Source organism: Gopherus evgoodei, chromosome 14 (assembly GCF_007399415.2).
Source record: "Gopherus evgoodei ecotype Sinaloan lineage chromosome 14, rGopEvg1_v1.p, whole genome shotgun sequence".
Taxonomy (NCBI): domain Eukaryota; kingdom Metazoa; phylum Chordata; order Testudines; family Testudinidae; genus Gopherus; species Gopherus evgoodei.
Window position 1 is genome coordinate 21107995 of NC_044335.1, and position 26810 is coordinate 21134804.

At 45.2% G+C, this 26810-nt stretch overlaps 1 protein-coding gene across 1 annotated transcript; it reads right to left on the reverse strand.

Annotated features, from left to right (window-relative positions):
* Positions 1–26783, reverse strand: SDC4 (syndecan 4). Its single transcript, XM_030533669.1, has 5 exons — positions 26629–26783; positions 5177–5321; positions 3899–3942; positions 3423–3612; positions 1–2962 (listed from the first exon to the last, which is right to left on the reverse strand). Exons 1-5 carry the CDS (start codon positions 26713–26715, stop codon positions 2811–2813), a joined length of 618 nt encoding a protein of 205 aa, XP_030389529.1. The 5' UTR covers positions 26716–26783; the 3' UTR covers positions 1–2810.
* Positions 26784–26810: the final 27 nt, after the last annotated feature.

Sequence of the window (26810 nt, forward strand, 5' to 3'; positions counted from 1 at the left end):
AAGTTTTAGAAAGTACCAGTTTATTTGATCAAGTATCAGTGGGGAAAAAACCCAAACAAAACAAAAGCAATTACATGAGAGAATCTCTTTCACACATTAAAAAAAAGACAATTCATACTTCATAGGTGGTGCTGTCTGTAGACAAGAGCTGCAAATGGGTCATTTCCATAAACAGAAGAATAAAAAAAAAAAGTAAGTTTCCACATATTAATTCATTCCAGAGCTAGGCCCTGAGACTTGCTTGTCTTTGAATTGAAAGGACGCCGCCCCCCCGCCCCTTTTTTTTTTTTTTTAAAAAAGGGACAACTCCTGCTGGAGACTGTTGCAGGGGTTCTCAAGCTACAGGATCAAGCCTTAGCATGGAGTCCACAGAGGAGACCTCTTCTTTGCTCGATAGCTATGGGGCAAGAGATCCACTTGTCTCCTTTACACCAGTCTAGAATCAGGTGTAACTGCACTGATTTCAGTTAAGTTATACAGGTGCATAACTACAAATGGAAAGAGAATCAGGTCTAAGGTCTACAAAAAGACAGATTTTCCAGGGCCTTCAGAACCAGCATGATTTCAAATAGTCTTATGCAAGATGACATCAAACCATGCTATGGGTTATGTTGTATGCAGTTGCCCCCACTCTCCCCACACTCACAAAAAGCCACCCTACAGTCAGCTATGTTGTAATCTTCATTGTACCTGGAAAGGCAGCGACTCAGCTCTAGCAAATAAGACTGATGCAACAGGACCAAGATAAGTGGGTGTGTTTTATACACACCAATTCTGGAACTAGCAAAACCCTGTAGGACAGGCATGCATCTTCTACTCATTAAAAATGAGTTGTGGAACTGGACCAACTCTGACAGAGGTAGGATCTGCCTAAAATGACACGCTAGAACACCTTTTAAAAAAAATGCAAATAGCTTGAGGAAGTCAGTGTTTCCATAGAGCCACCTTAGCAGGAGACATGATCAAACAATAAGTCTAGATACTGGAAGCCATCCTTCTGAAGGGAAAAGGGAATAAAGGAGACTAGTTCCAAAAAAAACAAACACACCTCTTTAAAAGAATAGCTTAGCTATAAACTGAACAGCAATTTTGCAAGAGAAAAGATAAAAGGTTACTTTTTTTGCACAGTGAGCTTCCAACTTCTGTTTGCATCCCATACCATAAATGGAAGTGTCACTTTGAAATGAGGGGCAAGGGATCTCAGCTCCACCACCTGGCTAGACAGGAGCAAGGCTGGCATTTTCACAACACAGCAACAGTTTCTAATTCATGGAAGTTAATCTGATGGCCACTGCATTCAGGGCACACACAGAGCATTAGTGACCTGGCTAGTTCAGCAACCACTAGCCTGACCCCCAGCTATTATGAACAAAAAACACAAGGAAAATATTACTGCATTCAATATAAAAAAAGACATTGCACAAAGAGTAGCATATAAACTAGACCAATACACCCTCCCTTACACATAGTAAGGCTGCACAAGCCCAAAAACCTCTAGCCTTTTTATTCTTAACATTTGTACACTTTGCTGGAAAAATATATATATATATATATAATATATAGCTCTATAGGACCGATTACAATATATTACAGGCTAAAAAATTCCCCATCTTTCCCTACAACATACTTTAATCATGTATTAAGAATCCAATTTTGCATAGAGAGTAATTCTTGCAGAAGTTATTGCCTTCAGTTTATAATTTAAAAAATTCACAGAATAAAGCTTAAATAGTTTTGACAATCATAAGAGAGATTCATTATATTAGTGTTTTATATATAAAAATGAAAAAACCAAAACATGAGAAGGAACCATAAATAATCCTATAAAAATCAAATCCAAAAAAAGTTATGGAAAATCCCCATAAATATCAATTCCATACAGTAGCTGCTATATAGAAAGAGAAACCTGTAACATACTGTAGTCAATGCTGCTTCAGTTCAGGATATGAATTGTATAAAACACAATATACATCTAGAGAAATGCCCAGCCAAAGGAAACTAAAAGGATTAAAAAAAAAAAAACTTGAATTTTTTTTTTTAAAACTAGATTTAATTTCAGAACCATTTCTACAAACATAAAACATTAGGCTATTTTTCCTACTAAAAAATTATAAAATCCTACATTAAAAGGTAATATTTCTCCACCTGTAAGAGACTTGATACAGGGAAAGGTTAGACTCAGAGCCAAGAGACTTTCCTGATTTTTGTGGATTGTGACCCTACTAAGGGCCAAAAAAGGAAGAGGAAACTTCTCCCTAAGGGCCATTTAGGCCACAATGTTATTTCTCTCATGGGCATCCAGAGCCAGGGGCCCAGCTGCTCCCAGATAAGGCAATGGCACAAATGTAGTGTAAGAGATTTATAGAGAATTATCTATAAAATGCTTTATATGATGTGGCTGTCCTGCAGCAGGCCAAATACTATAGGGGGAAATAGAATAAAAACTTCTACAAAACAAGGCATTTTGGAGAGATGCACACCGGATGCAAACACACACAATTGGCTTCCATACAAGCTACATTATATACACCCTTCACTCAACCAAAACTAAGGAATTTGGCAATCTTTTGCACTCCTCCCCTTTGCACCCCCCTCCCCAATATAGCCATGACAAGGTTCCCCCGAGATGCTTTGCATTTTGTTGTGCCCTTGTTAGTTTTAGCAGGATGGAAGGGTTGCACAGAATTTTTTTTTTTTAAATCACTTTGAAATTAGATCCAAGACAGCATTTATTTGGAGCATCTCAGCTGAGGTCCAAATGCTTTAGCAGTCAGTTTCTCTCCCCAGAGGGGCATAAGGTGCTGGTAGCTTTAAGCATAGAATTCATTTGTTGGGGCTTTCTTGTAGATTGGTTTTTTGCCCAGATCATAACTCCCCTCATCCTTTTTCTTCATGCGATAAACCAACAGGAGGATCAGGAAGACAGCGAACAGCAGCCCCACTGCCCCACCTGCAATAAGAGCTGGAAGAGAGTATGGAATGAATATAGCATTTAGGAGGAAACAGCTACCCTATGAGAAGCTGCCTCACTAGTCATAAACCCATGAAATCTATCCCAGAGTTGCAGCATTTTGGAGCTTTCTACTGGAAGCTTCCATCTTGCTGAGAGTGACATTCAGTCCAAATGGCATCCAGAGATCAGAAGTCACTTTCCACCTAATTTATCCATAATTAAAAACCAGAGTGATAAAAAAAAAGAAGAGTTTCTTCTTATTAAAGCAGGATAGACACTTCCCTAATACTAAGTGCCTCCTAGCTTACTAGAACAAAGCCAGCTGGGTTGTGTGCTTTTGGTCACCATTCTTGCCCTCTAAAGTAGTGGAACAATCATACAACCCCATTTTTGGCATCCTCATTACCCTCTCCTCCCACATCTACAGTGTGGCTAATGAGTCATTAGACTTCGGGGACAGTGATGTTACCTGCAAGAACTTCTGTTCTCTCAAAGAGGCTGCTGTTGGCTGTGCTGGCCATGGAAATCTTGTTGGATGGGTTCATTTCCTCAGGGGGCAAGACTTTATGTGGAGTTAGTTCATTGTCTACCACCTGGTTTTCATCCACATCCTTTGTTCCCTTACCAGTATCTTCAGGGATATAGTTGTCACTCCAGAGCTGAATAAAGCAGAGACAAACCACACCCAGTCACGAACAGCTACAAAACACTTCAAAAACAGGAGAGATAGGGCAGACACCATTTAATGGCAGGCCAGTTGAGGTCATTTAAGAGTTCAGTGCATTGTGAGCACCTTATTGTTCCAGTGGCCTGGATGTGGAAGCCAGCTGCTGCTGGGGGCATGGGAGGAAGAGGAGGAATGGGTTAAGGCGACAAGAGCCTTTCACAGGCAGGCAGGCCAGATACCACACAGAGGGGCTGTTGGGCTCAAACACCACCACCTACCATAGGACTCTCTTCAGTGGTTGAAGTCATGTCATCTTCAGCATCTAGATAACATGCAAACAATACAGAATTAGTTTCCCTTTGCTTCCAGAGTGTTTTCCCAAAGCCCAGGCACACTATAGCAGCACTAGCTGCTATTGTCTAACTAGGGCTCTGCTTTGATTAAAGTTCCCTCTTATCTGTAAGTATTTTTACCAGTTAAACATAATTTTGATTACACAAAGCCGCATGATGCAAGCTCAAGATTGCCTCATTCAGAGGAGAAATCTTCAGCTCCATTAAGTGGCTCTTGCTGCAGGGTACCAAGATTTGCTCAGAAAGCGAATATGCTCTTGTGTGCTATGCTGGCTTCAGGAGGGCACTCTTTTGAACTCCCATCCCTAAGGTACTAACCACCAGATCTGCCTGAACATGACAGGTACTAATTTCAGAGCTTCTTCTTTACCTTTGAGAACACAATGTGCACATAAAAAGGGCAACAAGGAGCTGTTTAAACTAGTTTATGCTAGCAGTTTTGAAAGCCATTAAGAGTTCTCTGAAAACACTGACTTAACAAGCTTTCACTACTACACTGGTTTTAGGGGCAAAGTAGGAAGATTCAGAAATCTTAGGGCTGGAGGAAGAGGAGATTTAACAAACTATTTAAACTTTACAGCCCCTTGGTATTAAGAGGGGGGAAACGATTTAAGTAATGCATTGTCTACCCATTGAAGACAGCATGTAATCTCATTACGGGGGTGAGTTACTTGGATGCCCCTATAGAGAGGGAAGACAGAATGAGTCCCACATCATGGCATGGTGTCCTTTTGCGGTTCCTATCTGTGTACTGCATCTAAGCAAGCCACCATATGGAGGTATTTGATTAGGCTGCTCTGTTGATCCCTCAATTACTTGCTATGCTTAGCTTTACAGACCATGTAGCCCATTACAAGTTCCATTAGAGCAGGGGTTCTCAAACAAGGATCAGGATCCCTCAGGGGGTTGTGAAATTATTACATGGGGGGTGGGGATCACAAACGGTCATCCTCCACCCCAAACCCTGCTTTACTGACAGCATTTATAATGGTGTTAAATATTTTTTTAAGTGTTTAATTATAAGGGGGGTTGCACTCAGACGCTTGCTGAGTGAAAGGGGTCACCAGTAAAAAAAGTCTGAGAGCCACTGCATTAGAGAGCCTATGAGACTCAGGGGACTATGTAGCTTTGCCAGGTCAGAGCTATGAAGATGTAATAGTCAGAGGAAGACTCCAATATAAAGGCTATTTCTTGCCTACATACCATCATCTCCAGAACCAGAAAACCAGTCACTCTCTTCGGTCAAGTCAGGCCTGAGGTCACTGATATCTTCATCATCTGGCAAGGCTCCAGAAGAGAAATAGTCCTCTTCATACCTCTCTGGGTCCATGGTCTCAGTTTCTCTCACCTAAGAATGGAAAACCAGCATTAGACATTATGCAGAAACCCAGACAGTTCTCAGGCTGCCAGCAGCCATCGACAACCAGATCAGTTGAGCCAGCACAGTAATATTTCACCATCTAACTGGTGAAGTTCAATTCAGCCCAGCTAAAAGCATCATCTTTACTAGCTTGAAAAGAGCTGAATTCCCCTAGTTTTCTGAGAGCAGGAACAAAGATCAGCCTGGGTGGGGATTTCCAGAAAGACTGTTCAGAAGGTTCCCATGAAGTGACCAGGGTCTGAATTTACTGAAAACAGCTTTCTGGGCAAGAGCTCATGGCAGAATCCCTTGAGGTAGAAGGGAGGTATAAGTTCAGTGTGATAGGCAGCAGAGTAGTACTGGGACATATACTTAGAGAATCTTACCCAATCTAGCTCTTGACAGAGGCTTGGAATCTCACTGTAGCATTAAAATCTCAAACCCAGTATGTTTAATAACATCATTATTTCATTTCATTTACAATTCAGATAGTTTTAACCTTCATACGATAAAGTGAGATTTGTCAGCTCCCCCTCCCCATCTGTATATTCTGGGGAACATCACAAGATCAAAAGCATTACAAACAGGAACTCATTTGTATAAAGTGTCCCCTCAACAACGTGCACAATTCAAAAAGCAAATTGCTCAACAGTTCCCACTTGAAAATAAAACCATGATACTGGGATCTGACTAACAGTCAGAGATATGTGCATTAGTGTGGCAGTAGCAGCACATTTAAGCCAGTCTGCAGGGCATACAAAGGAGCCCAGCCAAAAAATTGGATTTTAACTGCCTGACAATGGTTTAAAAATCAGAAGCCATTTTTGCTTGTGCCTCTGAAGATTAGGGGGTGAAGGTAGAAAATTTCAGACTATGATTATACAAATTCCCATAACTATTCTGTATAACTCTAGTGACCCTTTAGGGGTCAGTCCAGGCAAGGATTCCATAACTCTGAGATCATGGACTGTCCACACTTCCAAACTGGCAGAAGCCAGTGTTTGCTGTGAAATTCCAGCAGCAATTCACAATTCCACAGCCATTAAGTCATTTGCTTGTTAAGGAATTTAACCCTTTCCTTACAGTTGGAAGTACAATGCAAACTGAATGGACAGCCGCTGCCACTACCACGTTTCACTAGCCTTATTTTGCTAATGATTCCCATTGCAATCACCAGTTCTGCTTCACTACTGATAGAAATGCTGGGAGCACTAATGGGGCTGGTGGCACCTGGCCACTTGTTACAAGCATGGAGATGCAGGATTAAATGGGGGTGGGGACACAATATTGGTTCTCCACCAAAGCAGCTCACCCTCCCTTCCTCCAGATGGTTCCAGTAGCTACCAGATAAGGCAGCATTCCATTTCATCATCAGTGTTAAGTACTCTCAGTGCTTCAAGGCGGGGTGGGGTTGGGGTCAGAAAGCAGCCTGTCTGCTGCCTTGCTCCAGGCATGGTCCCACTGCAATAAGAGGCCTGTGGCATGGCTGTAGCTAGCCCTGTTCAACTTCTGGGCACAGGTTGCAGAGCTAAAAACTAGTATAAATATAGCTATAAAAAAATTTATTACAGGGCCAGATACAAGTGGTCTCTCCACCCACCCCCGCACCAACAATCCACTTCCACATCTGTAGATATTGGGGTTGCCCCAGCCACCAGGCTCTGCTGTCAGGTATGAGAAGCTTCTCCTTATATCCTGAATTTGAGAGGCTAGAACAGTGATGCAATAGCTTTTCAGGCAGCTCTGGTTCATTCCACCTCTTCAGCGTCAAAAGGGACCAGAAAACATTCAACTGAGCATCCTGAAAAACCAAGAAGAGCCTGTTGCTGCCAGACTCCTCATCTCCCATTATGCCCCAACTGAGACAGCTAGAAATACAGCCTGGAACAAACATTCCCAGCATCACTGGTCATTTATAGGACAACTTTTATGCCAACCTTAGTTAGAAAGGAGGCATCTGAAGCTAGCCAAGACACCAGGGATCCCTAAAATGGTACTGCAGCACAGGCCACAGCTGGAATGATGAAGCTGCTGCTCCCATCCCAGACTGTGGATGTTTTATGAAGATACAGAAAGGGTTTGATTCCCATTTGCCACCAGGCCACTATTCAATAACTCAGGGTGTGTCCCCCAGATAGTAGCTTTCATGTAGTACAATGGCAATAGGTGGAGGACGTTTTCCCTTGCAGAGCAGACAAATACTGGCAGGTGTGAGTACTAGGTTACATCTTTGTGTCAGCTTATCCAGACTGTACTCACAACTGGTGAATCACAGCCATCAGGCAGACAGAAAGCAAATGCCTAACAAGGGAGGCTCAAGAGATAACTAGGCTGGATCAGAGCGTCTGAAGGGACTGAGTAACCTGCCTTATGAAATCAAACCAACAATGAATAAGAATGACAGACATTTGCTATTAGTGGGTACTTTGGAATATACCAGGTTCAGATATCACAGGGGCTTATTCATCAAAATACACACTGTGTGTATGAGTGAGTGAGGTCCAATACTAATGAAGTTAATGACTCACAGCAATCAATGAGATTCTATGGAGTGTTTCATTCCGTTGCTCATTTGGCTCTGGGCCCAGGAGAATGTAAGTGGGAAGCTCATGCTCCATCTACAGTAACTTCCTGGAAAACATCCAGACAGCTACATTGGGGGAGGTGAGCAGCAGCAGAGGGACCTACACCTCTACACATTTACCCATAGAAGATCAATTGAAAATTCTTAAGGGTGTGGAGTTGAGATTATTTGAGGTCCTGGGGTGCTGTTGGGCAGCTCATTTACTTCCTGTGTGGGTAAATGTGGTGAAGTTCATTCCATGTTTCTCCCTACACAAACTCAAAACATGCCTGCTTGTTACGTGGGTACCTCCCTGGGGCTAGGTGCAAATCCCACCTTGCAGAGCACTCTTGAATGGAAAGAGTTAACAGGGAAGTGTCTGTGCTCTTTGCAGGGTAGATCTGGAACAGCGACATTCCTCACATACACACCTGCACAGGGCACACAGGAGCAGTTCAGAGAGAGAGAGAGAGAGACCGACCCCAATGGGGTTTGTGGGCTCAGGGAGAGGCACAGTGCAGTGTTATAGTTTCTTTAACGTTGTCTAATAGGGACGTTGCATTTCTAAAGCTGGAGGAAAGTCTCCCTGCTTCTCCATATACATACATACGTACATTCTACAGGCTTCCCGAGGAGGCAGTTTCCAGGTATGCAGACTCCCTCCCAAATGGGAATTTGCAGCCCATGGGGTACAGAGTCAATAACCCAGTGGTCCCCCACAGGTTGAGTAGTACAGGATGCAGCACACAAAACACATTGGTAAAATAGGTTGAGAACCACTTCCCTATTCAAAAGCATCTGGCACTTGCCAAATGTCCTCCACAGCCACATGTGGCATAACACTTTTGGGGCAGTCACCAACTGGAGGCTGGCATCCAATCGAAATGCCTTGTGACCAGTTCTGCCACCTGCTATTACTGTGCTGGAACTGAGTTCAGCCACCCTTATGATGGGAGAATGACTAAATGACTGCACAGCCTCACCTACTTCTGGCAACTGAAGTCAAGCAAATAGAATCCTTTAACTACAGAAGGATGTTGCTTCTGCCGAAGTCCAGCTCCAGGATTTCTTCTGGATGTTAAGCAGCTTTTACCCACAGTGACGTGAGTGCCAAGTAAGATTAACAAACATCATTGGGGGAGGGGAATAGAAGGGACGAGAAAGGGCAGGAGCTTTCCCTGCCTAGCAGTAGCAAAAAGAGGTTTACTTCTTAGCTGCCAGCCAGAGTGCGTGCAGCTATGCACGCACTCTGCCTTTACCTTCACATGCTGCTTCAGTAGGATCCATGCAGCTACTACAAGAATTAGCACATTAGACATGCCAAGATGCACAGGAGGCCCCTACCTCTGTATGGATCATTCATGTAGAAGAAGCCTAAGGCTTCAGGCTGAGAAGCTGGCAGGGCTGGGATACCTGATCCCCTCTCCGGCGGAGGAGTCCAATTTCAGAGTGGCTTTGGCTTGATTTCAGAAACCCAGATCAGCACTAGCTGCTGAAGTCTGCTCACACTGTAGCCCACAAAATTCCCCATCTAACATGTAACTTTCCTCCGCCACTGACTAGTTCTGAGAAGGAAAAACGGTAAACTCTAACCAAGCCCACCTCCTCCAGCCCACACACCACTACCATAGTTTACGTGCCCTTTCACAGGAGCAGAAAACAAGTAACATTCTCTAGGGCAAGGGCATGAAATGCACATGATCAACTTTTAGTGCCGGCCATTGTCTCTGATCAAACACACCAATGTTTGAATTCACTCCATGCTTCTTTGAAGGCTGGTAGAAAGTGAGTTGGACAGTGGTTGCACATGCTGGGTCCCAGGCATCTGAAGTGCAGGGAGCTCTTTATAGCATTTCCAACAACCCAGATAATGGAGCCCTATAATTTGCTTCAGGGTCTCTGTTTCCCAGCACTGTGTACACAAGCCCAGGAGTAAACAGGAGTGAGTTGAAAGTCAAAAGAACATGGACAAAAGAACATGGACTTGGGCCAAATTTGAGAGGGCGGGAAGTGATGAGAGGCAAGTCAGCACTCAGTTAACTATTTGCACCCTGCAAAGACAGAGGTATGGGGAGTGGGTCTGATGGCTCCTTTGCAGATAATCTCATTTACTAATAGTAAAAGAATTCTATTCTTAATTTTAACATCTAGTATCAGAGGGGTAGCTGTGTTAGTCTGGATCTGTAAAAGCAGCAAAGAATCCTGTGGCACCTTATAAACTAACAGACGTTTTGGAGCATGAGCTTTTGTGGGTGAATACCCACTTCGTCAGATGCATGTAGTGGAAATTTCCAGGGGCAGGTATATGTATGCAGGCAAGCTAGAGATAATGAGGTAGTTCAATCAGGGAGGATGAGGCCCTGTTCTAGCAGTTGAGGTGTGAAAACCAAGGGAGGAGAAACTGGTTCTGTAATTGGCAAGCCATTCACAGTCTTTGTTTAATCCTGAACTGATGGTGTCAAATTTGCAGATGAACTGAAGCTCAGCAGTTTCTCTTTGAAGTCTGGTCCTAAAGTTTTTTTGCTGCAGGATGGCCACCTTAAGGTCTGCTATAGTGTGGCCAGGGAGGTTGAAGAGTTCTCCTACAGGTTTTTGTATATTGCCATTTCTAATATCTGATGTGTCCATTTATCCTTTTCCGTAGCGACTGTCCAGTTTGGCCGATGTACATAGCAGAGGGGCATTGCTGGCATATGATGGCGTATATTGCATTGGTGGATGTGCAGGTGAATGAACCCATGATGGTGTGGCTGATCTGGTTAGGTCCTGTGATGGTGTCGCTGGTGTAGATATGTGGGCAGAGTTGGCATCGAGGTTTGTTGCATGGATTGGTTCCTTAGCTAGAGTTACTTTGGTGTGGTGTGCAGTTACTGGTGAGAATATGTTTCAGGTTGACAGGTTGCCTGTGGGCGAGGACTGGCCTGCCACCCAAGGCCTGTGAAAGGAAATCAATAACTCATTTTCATCAGAGCTTCAACAGAATGTGTGTCTCACACATACACATCCATTCATATGACCACTGGAAAGTGACTCCAATCCAACAAGTCCTGCTGCAAGTTTCCCCCTGCTCAGTGAATTTGAGAACAAGTCATACAGGATCAGACTAAGGATCCATCTGGTCCAGTATCCTGTCTGACAAGAGGAAGATGCGCGACGTTCCATACTGGAACAATCATGGACCAGCCTGCCCAGATGGGAAATTTCTTCCCAATCTTGTCAGTAGTTGATTTGTGCTCTGAAGCAGTCACCCTGCTCAGTACAGCCAATTCACAATAGATATCTAATCCTTTTGAATTCTGCTTTGATCTTTGTCTCAATATCTTCTAGCAATAAGTTCCACACTAATGTGCACTGTGAAAATATTTCCTAGTTTTGAATTTGCCACCTTTCAGTTTCATTGAACGCCCCTTTGTTCTTGTGTTACGAGACATGGGGGAAGTTAGAAGTTCCTGATCTACCTGCTCTATACACCATTTTATATGGAGAACCATCTTGTCCCCTCACTAAAGTCCGCAGTCCTGATCTTTTCTGTCTCTTAATGCAACACTGTGTTCCTCTAGTCATTTCCATTGCCATCTCTGAACACTCTGTGCTCTGAGGTTTGAACACTGTACTCCAAGTGAGGGTATATTATGGATTCATATAATGGTATTGAACCTTTTCAGTATTCTTCTCCAGCCAGTTCCTTTCTTCTTGTAGTTCTGCTGCACACGGAGCAGACATTTTCCATTGGAGCTGTCCACAGAGAGGCCTAGGGCTTTTGAACTGTAACCACTCACGGAAAACTACTCACACACAAAACTTAGTTGTAGGGAGGATTGTTGAATCCCCAGTTACCCAGAGAGGCTGGAATGGTTCCGAGAATTTGCTACAGCTTGTCAGGCCAGTGAACATATGGGACTTCCTCCAAGACAGCTCATAGCCTGGAGACCTTCAGCAATTTGTGTACTTGTGGATCTAGGGACTAGCACAGAGTCATTATAGGCCAAAGTATTAGTTGGGAATTCATGATAGAGACAAGAGCCCTTACAACATAGCCGACCTAAAACTCAATCATTTAGTGTGTTTGTTCTTGGCTTCACTTCAGAGGCTTCAATCAGAGTATTTGGAAAGGAGTGGCATGCATTGTTTATCTTATGACACCAGAGCATACTCCCATCCTCCCCAGACACATAATGTCACATGCAGCAGAAGTCATATTACTAAAATGCACATTAGATTTCAAATTAAAGGATTCTCAAAATGGGGCTTACATAATACTGAAGCCAGCCCTAGAGCCTGTACTCTAAGAATGTGTTTAATAGAAGCATGCCTACACAAAAGCCATCACAACTGACACTAATTAGCCCTCTTGCTGGATGTGTCAGCAGAGAGGCCAAGGACCTAGACCATGGGAAGTGAACTGTCAACACCAGATGTAACCCCTCAAGGGCAGGGATGTGTGGCACACTGGTAGAGTACATACATGTCACTTCACTGCTGATGCTTGTGACGTGACTGACTGAAATCTCCATGGCTGTCCTGACATTAGTACTGAATTCACTTAAATACTTCATTTCTGCCCCTTCGCCCTTTGTTCCAGGCCACCAAAGAGTTGCTATTCTTTTATCAGGAAATCCCAGAAATTAAGCCATTGTTGAAGTAATCTTGGCCAAAATGGATCTGTCCTACCATGACACATGGCTGGGATCCAGCTTGTCAAACTAAGTGTAAACCACTGGAAATCTGATGCTGTAATGGAAGTGCTGAGGCCAGCAAGCTGCCTCACATGTGCTAAAAGAGCTGTGAAGACAAGGTAGGCAAAAAAAACCCCAAAACCATGTTCCTAAAAACAAAGGAGCTAAGCCTGGGATAGGCGGGAATTTCCAACCACAGCCCTTTGTTCTATCTGATTTACTTACATGGGACTCCTCTCTACTCCTATCTGTTGGAAGAGATTTTAACTGTGTATTATACTTGTCTTGTTATTTTTAATGTATTTTAATGCTAGAATGCCTTGCTCCCCCCCACTCCACCTTTCCCCTTTATTCCCTTCACTCCAGGTTTTTTTTGACTCTGCTGCTGTATGTGCTGTCTGATTTGCATCATCTGCATGATTTTCCTCCAGTTTCCTTCTCTTTTCCTTAATCTCTTCCTGATAGCCTTGTCTACACTTTCTTACCATAGGTAACAATGGTGGGAGTGTTAGTGTAGACCACTAGAGCTGGTCAGTTTGAATGGATGTAGATAACACCATAGTTAAACTTTAAAATGCAATTGTCTACACGGATGATCTGGGGGCAATGAGGGTAAGTTGTAAGGGGTGGGAGCGACAAAGCAGTGCAGACAGAGCTTAACTCACATGCTTACAAACTGGCACTCGCCTCTGCCCCCCTCCCGCTGTGCCCAGGTTGCCTAGTCTCTCTTGTTGGAAGGGAGGGTAGTAGACAGTTACTTTAACAAGCCCTCAGGAAGAGCCTTCTAGAGAATTCAGGATCTTCAGATACTGAACCACAGACCATTTTAGCATATTTTACAATATCCACCAGACTGCTCTCTCCTAAAGAGATGCTTTGAGTAACATCAGGCTCAAAACACCTCCAAAACAAGAGCTACTTGTTGTTCCCTTCCAGCTTCTCTAACACGGATGCACTGTAGCACCATGGGGTATGCCACCAGCCATCTGCCTCTTTAAAGCACAGACAGACAAGATCCTCCTCTCCCATTAAGAGCTCTGTTAGACACTTCAGAAGCAAGAGTTTCTAGAGACTTCCGTCTTGTGACTGCTTACTACTGTGGAAAAAGTCACATATGACTGAACTCCAACTTTGAGGGCTCCTGCATGCTGCGGTAGTAGAGTTATCCCCATGTTAATGAGCATTTCTGTATGTGGTGAACACAAAGGCCTGGTCTACACTTTAAATTTAGACTGACAGTTACTTTGCTCAGGGGTTCGCAAACTTCACACCTGAGTGCTGTAGCTATGCCAGTCTAGTACCTGCTGTAGATGTAGCCAGGTTGATGAGGGAATGCTTCTGTTGACCTTGCCACTGTTGCTCAGGGGAGTGGGTTACCTATTACGATGGAAAAACCACTTATCACTGTAGAAAACATCTACACTTCAGCATTGTTGCTGTGCCACTGTAGCGCCCAGAGAGTAGACAAGCCCCAAATCTCACCAGCAGAAAGTAGGTTGCTTCTTTTCCTCACTCCAAAACTACTCCTCTTTAGATACATAAACTCCTTAGCAGAGACACTAAAGAAACCTTGTCTATGCCTAGGAGCAGAGCAAACATTTCAATCCAGGTCACATCTTGCATCAGCGTTCATCTGCACTGCAAGTACTGTAACAAATCCACATTAGCTGGCTCACTGTGCCCTCTGATCATCTTTGGTGACTGTTTGCTAGTCAGCTTGCTCCACATTATTCACAGGATAGATGGCCCCTTCTGGCTTTAGTGCCAAGGAAGAGTAATCAAGGTTTCCCTGCACGCGCATGCACTTAAATAGGCTGGAGCCTGCAGAGCCAATTGTGCTAGGCGCTTTCGGAGACAGAAAGTGCCAGTGTGCATTTCCTTCAATATACTTAAAGCAGCAGCAGCTCTCACTAGGCAAAACTACCTTTACACCCAAACTATCACATAACTTCTCAGCTAGGGTGTCCTCGGGTCAACAAACTGCCAAAATAAACCCAGAACTTTAGGTTAGATCCTGAAGCATGTGCTGAATAGGAAGTGGCAAGAGACAGAATGGCAGGCCAGGACTTCTGCAGACAGTTACCGTTTCGGTGGCAATGAGACTGGGGCAAGAACAAGTTTGTAGGCAGGCGTATTCTAGTTATGAGACTGGGAGACTCACTTTCAATTACAGTGCAGTCTTCCTGCATTTCCGCCTCAGGCTCCCTACCAAGAACCTTAGCAGGTGGACAGTGGTAAGAGAATAGAATCACTTGTTATTCCTCCTATACATTCCTATTGTGATGTTTTAAATACCGTGGCAATGAGGGGCTTACCTCCACCCCCACCATCAGCCAACCCTGCAGTGAAAGGATAATCCCACAGCAATATATTATAATTACTAAGCAGAGAAGCAATATATTATAATTACTAAGCAGAGAAGTCAATTTGCCTTCAGCAAGAGGGCTTTACTGTAGCCAGAACCCAAGGAGAGCAAGTTCCAATAGGTAACCAAGAGCTTGCTCTGGATTACATTGTATTCTGAGTTTCATGCTCTCTGGGCTCCGTTAGCTTTTGACCCATGTGCATTTGCCTAACAGAGCCCACATTTAGGGTATGGCTACACTTAGGGTATGTCTACATCTAAAATTTTGCAGCGCTGGTTGTTACAGCTGTATTAGTACAGCTGTATAGGGCCAGCACTGCAGAGTGGCCACACTTACAGCAACCAGCGCTGCAAGTGGTGTTAGATGTGGCCATACTGCAGCGCTGCTGGGCGGCTTCAAGGGGGGTTCGGGGAACGCGAGAGCAAACCGGGGAAGGAGACCAGCTTCGCCGCGGTTTGCTCTCGCGTTCCCCGAACCCCCCTGCAAACCGCAGGGAAGGAGACCTGCTTGCTCGGGGGTTCGGGGAACGCGAGAGCAAACCGCAGGGAAGGAGACCAGCTTCGCCGCGGTTTGCTCTCGCGTTCCCCAAACCCCCCTGCAAACCGCAGGGAAGGAGACCTGCTTGCTCGGGGGTTCGGGGAACGCGAGAGCAAACCGCAGGGAAGGAGACCTGCTTGCACGGAGGTTCGGGGAACGCGAGAGCAAACCGGGGAAGGAGACCAGCTTCGCCGCGGTTTGCTCTCGCGTTCCCCGAACAAGCAGGTCTCCTTCCCTGTGGTTTGCAGGGTGGTTCGGGGAACGCGAGAGCAAACCGCGGCGAAGCTGGTCTCCTTCCCTGAACAAGCAGGTCTCCTTCCCTGCGGTTTGCAGGGTGGTTCGGGGAACGCGAGAGCAAACCGGGGAAGGAGACCAGCTTGATTACCAGAGGCTTCCTCAGGTATGCTGGGATACCTGCTTATTCCACGGAGGTCAAGAAAGGCGCTGGTAAGTGTCTACATTTGATTACCAGCGCTGGATCACCAGCGCTGGATCCTCTACACCCGAGACAAAACGGGAGTACGGCCAGCGCTGCAAACAGGGAGTTGCAGCGCTGGTGATGCCCTGCAGATGTGTACACCTCCTAAGTTGCAGCGCTGTAACCCCCTCACCAGCGCTGCAACTTTGTGATGTAGACAAGCCCTTAGAGCTGCGGAGCGCTGCCGCGGCAGCGCTTTGAAGTGTGAGTGTGGTTGCAGCACCAGCGCTGGGAGAGAGCTCTCCCAGCGCTGCACGTACTCCACCTCCCCGTGGGGATTAGCTTACAGCGCTGGGAGCCGCACTGCTAGCGCTGGGACACTGTTTACACTGGCGCTTTGCAGCACTGTAACTTGCTGTGCTGGGGGGGGGGGGTGTTTTTTCACACCCCTGAGCGAGAAAGTTGCAGCGCTGTAAAGCGCCAGTGTAGCCAAGCCCTTATTTAAGACTAGGTGTGCAAGTCACTTTAAAAAAACCTCCAGAAGATGCAAAGAGGAGGAGAAACAATTGACTGGGAGGGATTTCTTGTTTTAAAATAAATAGTCTGATAATTAGCAAACAGAGCCATAAAAGAGGTTGTACAATTCCCATGACAGATGGGCACATGCAGGGATCTATTTAAAAAGTAAAGGGACTTATTAACTAGCATCATAACCTTTTCTGATGAACCAGCTATAGGTGTTTGGAATCTTAAGTATCTATTGGTTACAAAGTCTAATTTCAGCATCTTCACCACAGGGATCTACTCATGTTTTAAAGAGAGATTCAGTTAAGCAGCTCAAGGAAGGATAAATAAAGCTAGCCACTGACAGCCAGTGTCCAAATTCAGGGTGCGGGTGGGAAGAGTCCATTATGCCTGTTCTCCCAGGGAGGTGAAGGCACAATGGATACTCAACAGGAGAGTATCCTCTTATCAGGGGATTTTCATTCAAACATCAAAGTTTGGTATACAAAAGACCAGAGTCAAAGAATGCAATGTAATTTACCTGTTTTCCAAAGTTTAGTCTTCTTCCCTCACGTGAGGGAAACATATGGAGAACCTTCCTAGAGCATAACTCAATCCCACAAGTTATTTTGCAGGGCTGTTTTTTTTTTTTTAAAAACTTTTACATGTGTATTACATTATTAGCTCATGTGTCTTGCACCTTTATATTCCTTTGTAATAGTGTTAGCGAGATCAGACTTCAAAGAGAATAATGCACACAGCAGAAGTTTGGTGCCTTTCCTAGCTGGCCCAATACAGAACTAAAATGGCCAGACATGCAACTAATCTAGGCTTGTTTGTACAGTTGAGATCCTGATACTGCACCTCAAAAATGTTTCAATTCCCCACAATCTATGCAAGTTTAATCATATCAAGAGACTAGAGATTTAGGTTTGATTTACACTTAGCTATGTTAGTTTAGGAAGGTTTTGCTGGCATAGATGTGATTTTTTTTTTAAATTAACAGTGTAGTTAAACCAAAAAAGCCGTTAAGTGTAGCTAAGAAAGGCGCCACTAAGGTCTTGTCCAGGCCCAGAAAGCTAATGCCCACATCTTAACTATTTCCAGGTACTCTCACTTTCCCAGAATCATGCAAGTCACCTATTAAAGTTAAACATGTTTACAGCACCCCTGCATTCTAGGGCTTGGTTCCCCTGCCCCTCTCCTCCAGAGGAATATTTCAGCTTTACACACACACACCCTCCTTCCTTGACCTCCCATCATCTGCATGGAGGGGAGGGGCAGTGTCTTTCTAAATGCATGGTAGTAATCTAGAAGACCAGAACATTTTATTGTTCACCACTTCTTTGGCTTCTGGAATCCATGGACCTCACAGCACTAACAAGGCATTTAGTTACCAGCATGCAATGACAAGGCATATTAACAGTAGTAATGTTTATACAACAGTTTCTCAGGCTTGGCCTTTAGTTTAGTTAGAATTAGTGCCAAGACAGAGTGTATAAACAGCCTCCTATAAAAGGGGCTTCAGAGCATGAGAGAGAATATTCTGTATCCAGTATGCATTTCAATTTGCAATAAATTTTTCTTATCTTGGAAAAAATCCTCATATAAATGAAGTCTCCCCCACCTACCGCCACAAGTAGAAACACTCTTTTTAAATGGACTCAAATAAAATTGGAATCCTTACCATCTTAAGGAAAAAAGATGCCTATTCTAATGAGACTGGGGACTCCAATCACAGGGCCAAGAGGGCTTGCTGTGCTAACCAAATTCCTAATTCCATAAGGTCAGACAGGGAGAAGAAATCCCATTTAGGAGTTGCAATTTAGCCTTATCAAATTTGAACAATGGTCCATCATTCTAGGTACATCTTCCTCCCACCACACTACATCAAGCCATTGGTCCAATAATTCAGTCTCTAGTCATCAGAAGTAGCCAGAACCTGATGTTATAGACTGAAAACATACTCATAATACAATACATCTGTCCAGCTGGGATAGCCTCAGACACAGGGTGTCTTCACAGCAAAGAAAGAAAGAGGGTGGGGGTTGTTTTGTTAATTAAAGAATTGCTACCTCTCCAGAAAATTCAACTCCTCCTCACACTCCAGAACTGCATCAAGGAAAGTTTGAGTCACTGATTCTCAGAAGAGAAACAAAACTATTACTCAAGTGCTGACAAGAGGTTTACAGAATCACAGCAAACTTCTGCCTTAGCAAAAGCAATTTTCAGACTCCAACAAGCTTCTGTTTTAGAAGTGTGACTTCCACAAGTCCAAGTTAGAAGGCAATCTCTACATTATTAGTAATAAGAAGTTCTGAACACAGGCAGCTGTGGCTTTAATGCTTCAGCAACTCATCTGTATGACAAAGAGACATTAGATTCTACATATGTAACTTAAGCTATGTATTTAACACTAAGACCTTGGCTACACTGGTACTTGACAACACTGCAACTTTCTTGCTCAGGGGTGTGAAAACACACACACCCAAGCGCAGTAAGTTACAGCACTGCAAAGCGCCAGTGTAAACAGTGCCCCAGCAAGCTAATCCCCACGGTTGTACTAGCTCCCATTTCCAGGGGAGGTGGAGTACCTGCAGCGCTGGGAGAGCTCTCTCCCAGTGCCGGCGCTGCGACCACACTTGCACTTCAAAGTGCTGCCGCGGGAGCGCTCCCACGGCAGTGCTGTACGGCTGCAAGTGTAGCCATACCCTACGTGAAAATTCTCACCTACTCTGTCCTAACTGGAAATGGGAGCCTGAAATATTTAATCCAATAAAAAGCCAGGGCGGCTGCATTCAAGTAAGATCTTTTATGGCCCAGCAATGCAGTAACTTACCACATCTAAAGTGTGACATATTTAACACACTGCCCCCATCCCATTCACTATTAATGAACTCAGCCCTGCCTTACCACAACAGCTCCATTCTAGTGCTAATCATTTCATGCATTAATCTAAAGGACCTGCATTCTACCAGGTTTCAGCAAGCAGCCACTCGCTCACTGATAGAAACAGTTTAGAGGGCAGATATACTCACAGCTGGTCTACACAATTTTTGGCTGCTTTCACTATATTGTAGTTAGGGAAGTGTACAACCCTCTATTGTTTGACACAGTTATAGCAGTAGAAGGGTGATGACAGAAAAAAGGTGTACCATCATGTAGCTTATTTCTGTCAGCACCTGTATACAGGTATAACTGTGTCAACATAGGGGATTCTACTTCCCTAACTACAATCCATTGCTAAACCCACATGGTTAAAGTGGTACTCAAAAGGAACAAAAACCTTTTTCAGATCAGCTAGGAGAGCAAGTCTCCTGTAGGGACAGGATAAAGCTAACCAAGTCACACACCTCTACACTGCTGTGAAAATATTTTCCAGTTTGGGGGAGTCCATTATATGCAAGGTTACGCACCAGAGAATTGCCCAGGTGTCAATCACTACACAAAAATGTAATTCATCTCAGTGCGAAACAGGGGCTACTTTGACAGAAGTCACTTATTTTATGGATACTAGCACCCACTATACCACACTATTCCCAGAGATGCAGTTCCAGCCCAAATCACACCAGGCATTTAGTGAGCACCATGTACAGGGCAAAACAAAGATTCTCCCATTTGAGTACTTTACTTATTTTATTTTAAAAAGCAAGAGAGAATCAAACCAACTGAGGATTCAGAGTCAGCCAAGTGGATTCTAGCAGCAAGCGAGATTTCAATAGAGTATTCAGCAGCAATAGAGTTTGCAGTGTGGTAAAAACAGGCTGTGGGAATTCTGCTGAAGTTTGCACTGTGAAGGTAGACACTCACTCTCCTCCCCATTGTTAGGCTTGAAGTCAAGTTAACAAATCTCAGCCTTACAGTTGGGAAGTAGGACAGAAATAGGGCAACACTAGACCCTATGCTGGAACAGCAGGGTGAGACAGCAGTCATATCCTGAAATGGATTCAAATCACGCACATTGGAAGGGCTATTGTCCCCTCTCCCCACCCAAAAAACAGAAGAGTCCATGGTATCCTAGCCATAAACAGTTTTCACAGCTGCTAGACTGGAGGTGGATTTCAGCAGACAAACAGCCCACGTATCTTTGCCAAGCCATTGCCAGCCACCTCAAGAACCTGGTGCACTAGCAGTAATGTGGGAGAAGAACAAGGTAGAGTATTAGGATAATAATAGACTTTAAGGTCAGAAGGGACCTTATGATCATCTAGTCTGACCTCCTGCACAACGCAGGCCACAGAATTTCACCCACCCACTCTTATAATAAACCCCTAACCCAGTGCTTCTCAAGCTATCTGATGTGGGGGACCACCAATTTTTTTTTTCCTGTTGTGCCAGGGACCAGTCCCATATTGTTATCCTATTCAATGCTCTTATGAGGAAACTCGCCATAGACTGGCAGCCGATGGCTCACGGACCGGCACTGGTCTGTGGACCACCACTTTGAGAAGCACCGCCATAGCCTATGTTTGAGCTATTGAAGTCCTCAAATCATGGTTTAAAGACTTCAAGGCACAGAGAATCCTTCAGCAAGTGACCAGTGCCGCATGCTGCAGAGGAAAACACAAAAAAAAAACCAACCCCAGGGCCTCTGCCAATCTGCCCTGGAGGAAAACTCCTTCCCAACCTCAAATATAGCAATCAGCTAAATCCTGAGCATGTGGGCACTACTCACCAGCCAGACACCCAGGAAGGAATTCTCTTTATTAACTCAGATCTCACCCCATCTAACATCCTGCTAATTATTACCCCGCCTGTTACTGAGAATAGTCAAAGATCAATTAATTGCCAAAATTAGGCTATCCCATCATACCATCCCCTCCATAAACCTATTAAGCTTAATCTTGAAGCCAGATGTGTCTTTTGCCCCCACTTCTCCCCTTGGAAGGCTGTTCCAGAACTTCACTCCTCTGATGGTTAGAAACCTTCGTCTAATTTCAAGTCTAAACTTCCTGATGGCCAGTTTATATCCATTTGTTCTTTTCTCCACATTGATACTGAACTCCCTCCCTGGCATTTATCCCTTTGATATATTTACAGAAGGCAATCATATCTCCCCTCAGCCTTCTTTTGGTTAGGCTAAACAAGCCACACTCTTTGAGGGCTTGGCTACACTCACACTTTACAGCACTACAACTGGGGTGTGAAAAAACACCCCCCTGAGCACTGCAAGATACAGCGCTGTGAAGCGTCAGTGTAATCAGGGCAGCAGCGCTGCTGCACGCTACACCCGTAAGGGATATGGTTTACATGCAGCGCTGGGATAGCTCTCTCCCAGCGCTGCTGCTCTGACTACACTCACACTTCAAAGCGCTGCAGCGGCAGCGCTCCCGCAGCAGCGCTTTGAAATTCCAAATGTAGCCATAGTCTTTTCATAAAAGAGGTTTTCCATTCCTCCGATCATCCTAGTAGCCCTTCTCTGTACCTGTTCCATGTTTAACAAGGATGAACTCAAACTGAGAGACCAGAACTACATAATGGGTTTGGAAGACTAATATTAGAATTCTCTAAAAAAGTGAAGAGTTCAGCCCTGGACTGCCTCCCTCTGTTCAGAATGCAAGAGCCCTCTTGACCTCTTTTCAAATAGGGGACTCAGCAAAGTGCTTTATGAAGGGAATTTGTTCCGCTGCTTCCATCATGGAGACTAGTTCATGAGAGAAGTTCCTCTCAGGGACCCATCTTGCCAGTTTCCAAAGGATTTCATTCTCTGGGCCACAAGGAAGGGCTTTGGGGACTCCTGCTTAAAAGCTACTGATGAAGATCTTGTTCTTCGTATTCAGAGTACCGAACTGAGGGACTATACAGATATCACTCCCACGCTATGGGTTGTAACTGATTTGCATATTAGAAACATTTCTGTGAAGTGCTAAAAACTAAAAGCAACTAACTGCCTGTTCTAGTGGTTTTCAACCTTTTCATTTGCAGACCCCTAACAAATTTCAAGTGGTGGTGCAGACCTCTTCGGAAATTCAACCTGTAGTCCAAGGACTCCTACCACAGAAGTCTTAGACTAAACACTAACTGAACAGAATTCAACTGTAAATGCCATGCTGAGCACATGCTGCATTTGATGCACCGTGAAAAGGGCACTAAACTGTGGGCATCTATGGTAATGACACCACTTTTGATGGACCACAGCTTGAAAACCACTAGTCTATTCCCTCCAGTACAGCTGCTAGTTTGAGAAGACACTAAAACGCATTTGATTTAGTGACAAGAGCCCATTTCCTCTTTTTCCTTCAAAACTCTGTTCCAGGTGCATTAGTCTTTGTAATACAGTCTGCTGCTCTATGTCAGACAGGTACTGTTCTGGACAAGTTAAATCACACCCATTCCAGAGCCTGCCCAAGTCAGAAGGTGAAGCACATGGAAAATAAAGTTATATATGCAGATAGCTATATCTTGATTTGATTGGGAGGGACAGATGAGAAACTGGGCAAAGAGCAGAAAGACCAGGCCTCAGGAACTGAAGGTAGAAGGACAAGCCAAACCAGTTTAAACATTAATAATGCTGCATTACTTTTCAAATACCACCATCAACAAAACATCAGCTCAGCCAGTCAGTTGCCCAGTGAGTTCTGCGAAGTGTTAACACTTTTTTGAAGCGTTAGTAATAAAGCAGGCAGGTGTTGCAGTAGAAAAGCAGCACCTACCTACCTGCTTCACTCACACACTCCCCCCCCCCACACACCTCCCATTTAATAAGAGCTTGATTAAAGAGATCGTCTGGATGTTATAAGTGCAGAACTAGTACATGAAATGGTGCCATGATCCAACCTAAAAGGCAGAAGCACAGCACCTCAAAGATTGATCCTACGTATCTAAAACCAATGGAGCTCATAGGACTGTTCTCACATTTAACTATAAGATAATGTTAACATGATCCAGTCCGTTACTTAACATAAACATAGCATAGGAATTATGCCATGGAGTTTCCAGGAATATTTTCAGCCCTTTTACATGTGGTAAGGCTGCCTCAGTCAGAGAAAACCTGGCTGCCGTGAGAGCCACATGGGGCATCACATGCCACTTGAAAGAAGTTAGAGCTTGCTCCAAAGCATTTCTGGTTCTTGCACTGTACAGGCTTTGAGGGACCATCACCATACAGGATCACACAGCCCTCAAGGCCCTGCCCTTACACAAACACAATAGACTCCATGTCCTGTGGAGTCTCAGCAATATGTCTGCACCTTTTCCATATATTGGGTGTACAAAAGTTACAGGCCACATGCTGTGTAATCCAGCATGTTGTATCAACACTACAAAAAGGGACCAACTCCTCCCACATTAACCTAGATGGTGCATCACCAGATACCGCTCCTCTGTGGGGGTTGGCACATTCTACTAAAGCAAACTTGGTGGTGTAAATAAATTCAATATTGCAACACTAGAATACAGCCAAACTAATTAAGCATAGGGCATAATGCTGTATTGCATGTTCTGTAAACTCAGCATAAGAAGTTATAGATACAGCTATGCAGAAGTGTTTTCTTTGGAGGCATCTGAACTCTTTAGGACACAGCCTACCAAATCCACAGCCCATTATATTCCCCAAGCACACTAGGTTGCAATGTTAATTTCATACCAAATGTGGTCAAAGAGCATCCACAAGCTGTACTACTCAAGGAGTTTTTGCCCTGTGCTAGGCTTTGGCTTTAGTTGCCCGGAAGCCCGATGGCAGCCATGACAAGGATTGTGTATCTGATGAATTCACTCAGGCTTGCTGGTCATAAAGTGGGCTGCCAAATGTTAAAGGAGTAGACACTTCATGCATTCTGGCCTGAGAGCTTTCTTGCTAAACCACCAGCAACTTGGATTAGATCTTCAGGGCAGAAACTGAACAAAAAGTAATAAGTAGTGACTTGCCTACAGAGCCTCAGGCTGCAAGTGAAACAATGTGGACAATTAAACCTAGTTTGAGGATATTCTAATCTCTTGCAATTGCCCTAGTCCCAATGCAGTCCCTACTAACCAGAATCAAAGCAGGATGCCTTCTGATCTGAGCACTGACACTTGTTAAAATTAAAAGTTAAAAGCCAGAAACCCCTCTGAGTTACATACAGGCCTGGTGTTTGTACAGGGTCCTGCTTCATTCTGCAAGTTAGAGAGGGTCTAATGCCCATAAAAAGGAGGAGTCCCAGTAGAACTCTTGTACAACTTCTAATTACATTTTACAGCACTCTGTATCTGAGCACCTTACAAGTTCAAAATAGGATAATGTTGAGGTATTTTTTAAAAAAATTCCTTTTCATCCTCCCTCAGACTTTTATCTCCATACATCTTTGCTCTCCAATCCTAATCTATATCCTTGATATAGAAGTTCTCCTCTTCCTCTCCACTTTTTCCCCAGACTCTACCATTGCACCTCAAGCCTAACCTGCAGCATCCCTGTTGCTCACTCCTGAGCCTCAGAGAACTACTGGGGTACAGACAGGCAAGAGGAGCAGGGTCCATCCAAGGGCACAGTAGTCACAGAGGCAGAATCAGAAGGGAAAGGCACAGAGGTAAAGGAGCACAAAAGAAAGAGCATGTATTGTGGTAGATTAGTTATCGAGTGAGCAGAAGGTGAAAGGTTGTAAGGCATGGGACTAATGCTGATAAAACTAAGCCTGCAGGGCAGGAGCATGGGTAAGTTAGTTGGTAAGAAAGTAGGGTCAGCATCAGATGAGGTATCATCTGATGGGAGGAGAAGAGAGGAAGATTTGTGAATAATCAGAAGGAGCTGGATGACCCCATGTTGGCACATAGAGAAGGGAGAGGAAAGGAGTCTCTGACCCAGCAGAGGAAAATAACATGGTAAGGACGGAGAAGAAAACAAGTAACTTGGTTTAGAGAGGCAGTGGGGAGCAGGACAGGAGTTGAGCCTGGGGAGTAAAAGTCAGGTAGACAGGAAAATGGTATCTGGAAGCATAGCAGTGCAAAAGCAAGCAGCAGATCCATTTGAATGGCAAGCCAAGTCGACAGAAATCGGTCCTCAATACATAAACAGTGAGTAGTTCAATATCCATCAAGCCATGCAGCCCTATCAGGGTATTTTCAGATGGAAATCAGCTACTTTCCCTCATCCCACTCCATTCAGCACACAATGCCAGCAAAACTAGGGATAGTTTAAAACCACAAGACAGGGACTGCCTTAGATAGTTCTGCCCCTTCCACCTATCCAGACTTTATGGAAGTGGGGAAAATCATGGCCATATTTATTTCAAAGCCTCCTGCCAAGTAGCATGTTCCCTCCCTGGATAATGGCTACAAATTGGTTCAGGAGCAGGCACAAAATCATGTGGAAAGAAAGGCCTTTCTGTTCTCCCTTGGAAAAACCTAATTTCCTCCTGATGGGAAAAGCCAGGTTTCTGCCACCAGCACATCTGATATTAAGTTAGGTAAGGACAAAGTCTCACAGCATATTTGGGGGAGCTAAACCTGGAGTCCTGGCTCCACAGTTTAAACATTCAGAAAGATGGGGTGGGAGGGAGGGGAAGGAGAATAGGGCGTCTGAGCGCTCGGAAAGCCTGCATAACACTTCTCTTAACAAGGCGGGCTATAATCCATTACTCCCCCCAGAAGAGGCGTTAGATCTAGTTCGAGATCATGAGGCGAGGGTGGAATTGGAGCAATGCTGCTCTTACCCCAGCTAGAGTATGGGTGCGGGAGCCCTTTGGTGAAGGAAACTCAGCCGCTTATCTGGGCTTCCCCTCAGCAGCCGGGTAGTCTCAGCAGGGGAAATCGGGGATTGGCACACGGTAAAGGAAAACCCCAGCTGCGGGGCGCGCCGTAGGAGGGGGAGTTCAGCAGGTCCCGGCGACGGGAGGCGATTGCCGCAGAGCCGGGGTTTGGGGCAGCCTTACTCAGACCCAGCTAGGAGGGCTGGGCACTATTTGCGCCATGGGCTGATACTGGCGCCCGGGGGCATGAAACAACGTCCGGGCAAGGGCTGTCGCTGTCCGCCCCCGGACGGGGAGGCCTCCTGCCCCACCCACGCACCCCGCCAGCAAGGGACGGAGACGGGAAGAGACTCCTAGCAGGGCTGTCCCGCTTGGGGCCGTGGCGCGGCCGCTCCCCAGCCCCTCCCTGGCGCCGGGCCGTGGGGGCCCATCCGAGTCACGGCGAGCCCGGCCCGACCCCGGTAGCCTGCAAAGTGGGAGTCCGGCCCGAGCCCGCCCCCAAGCGCTGCCCCCCCAGCTCAGAGCCCCGCAGCCCGGACACCCCGCGGTGCGGGCGGACGGGCACTTACCGACTCGGCGGAGACAGCGCTGGCGGCTACCAGGAGGAGCAGAGCGGCGCAGAGCGCCCCAGGGTGCCTGGCTGCCAGCAGCTGCATGGTGCTCGGGTCGCGATAGTGAACCAGGCGGCTGTGGCAACACGATCAAACGGCTTGAACGAACCCCACGGCCACGCTTCTTATAGGCGGCCCGG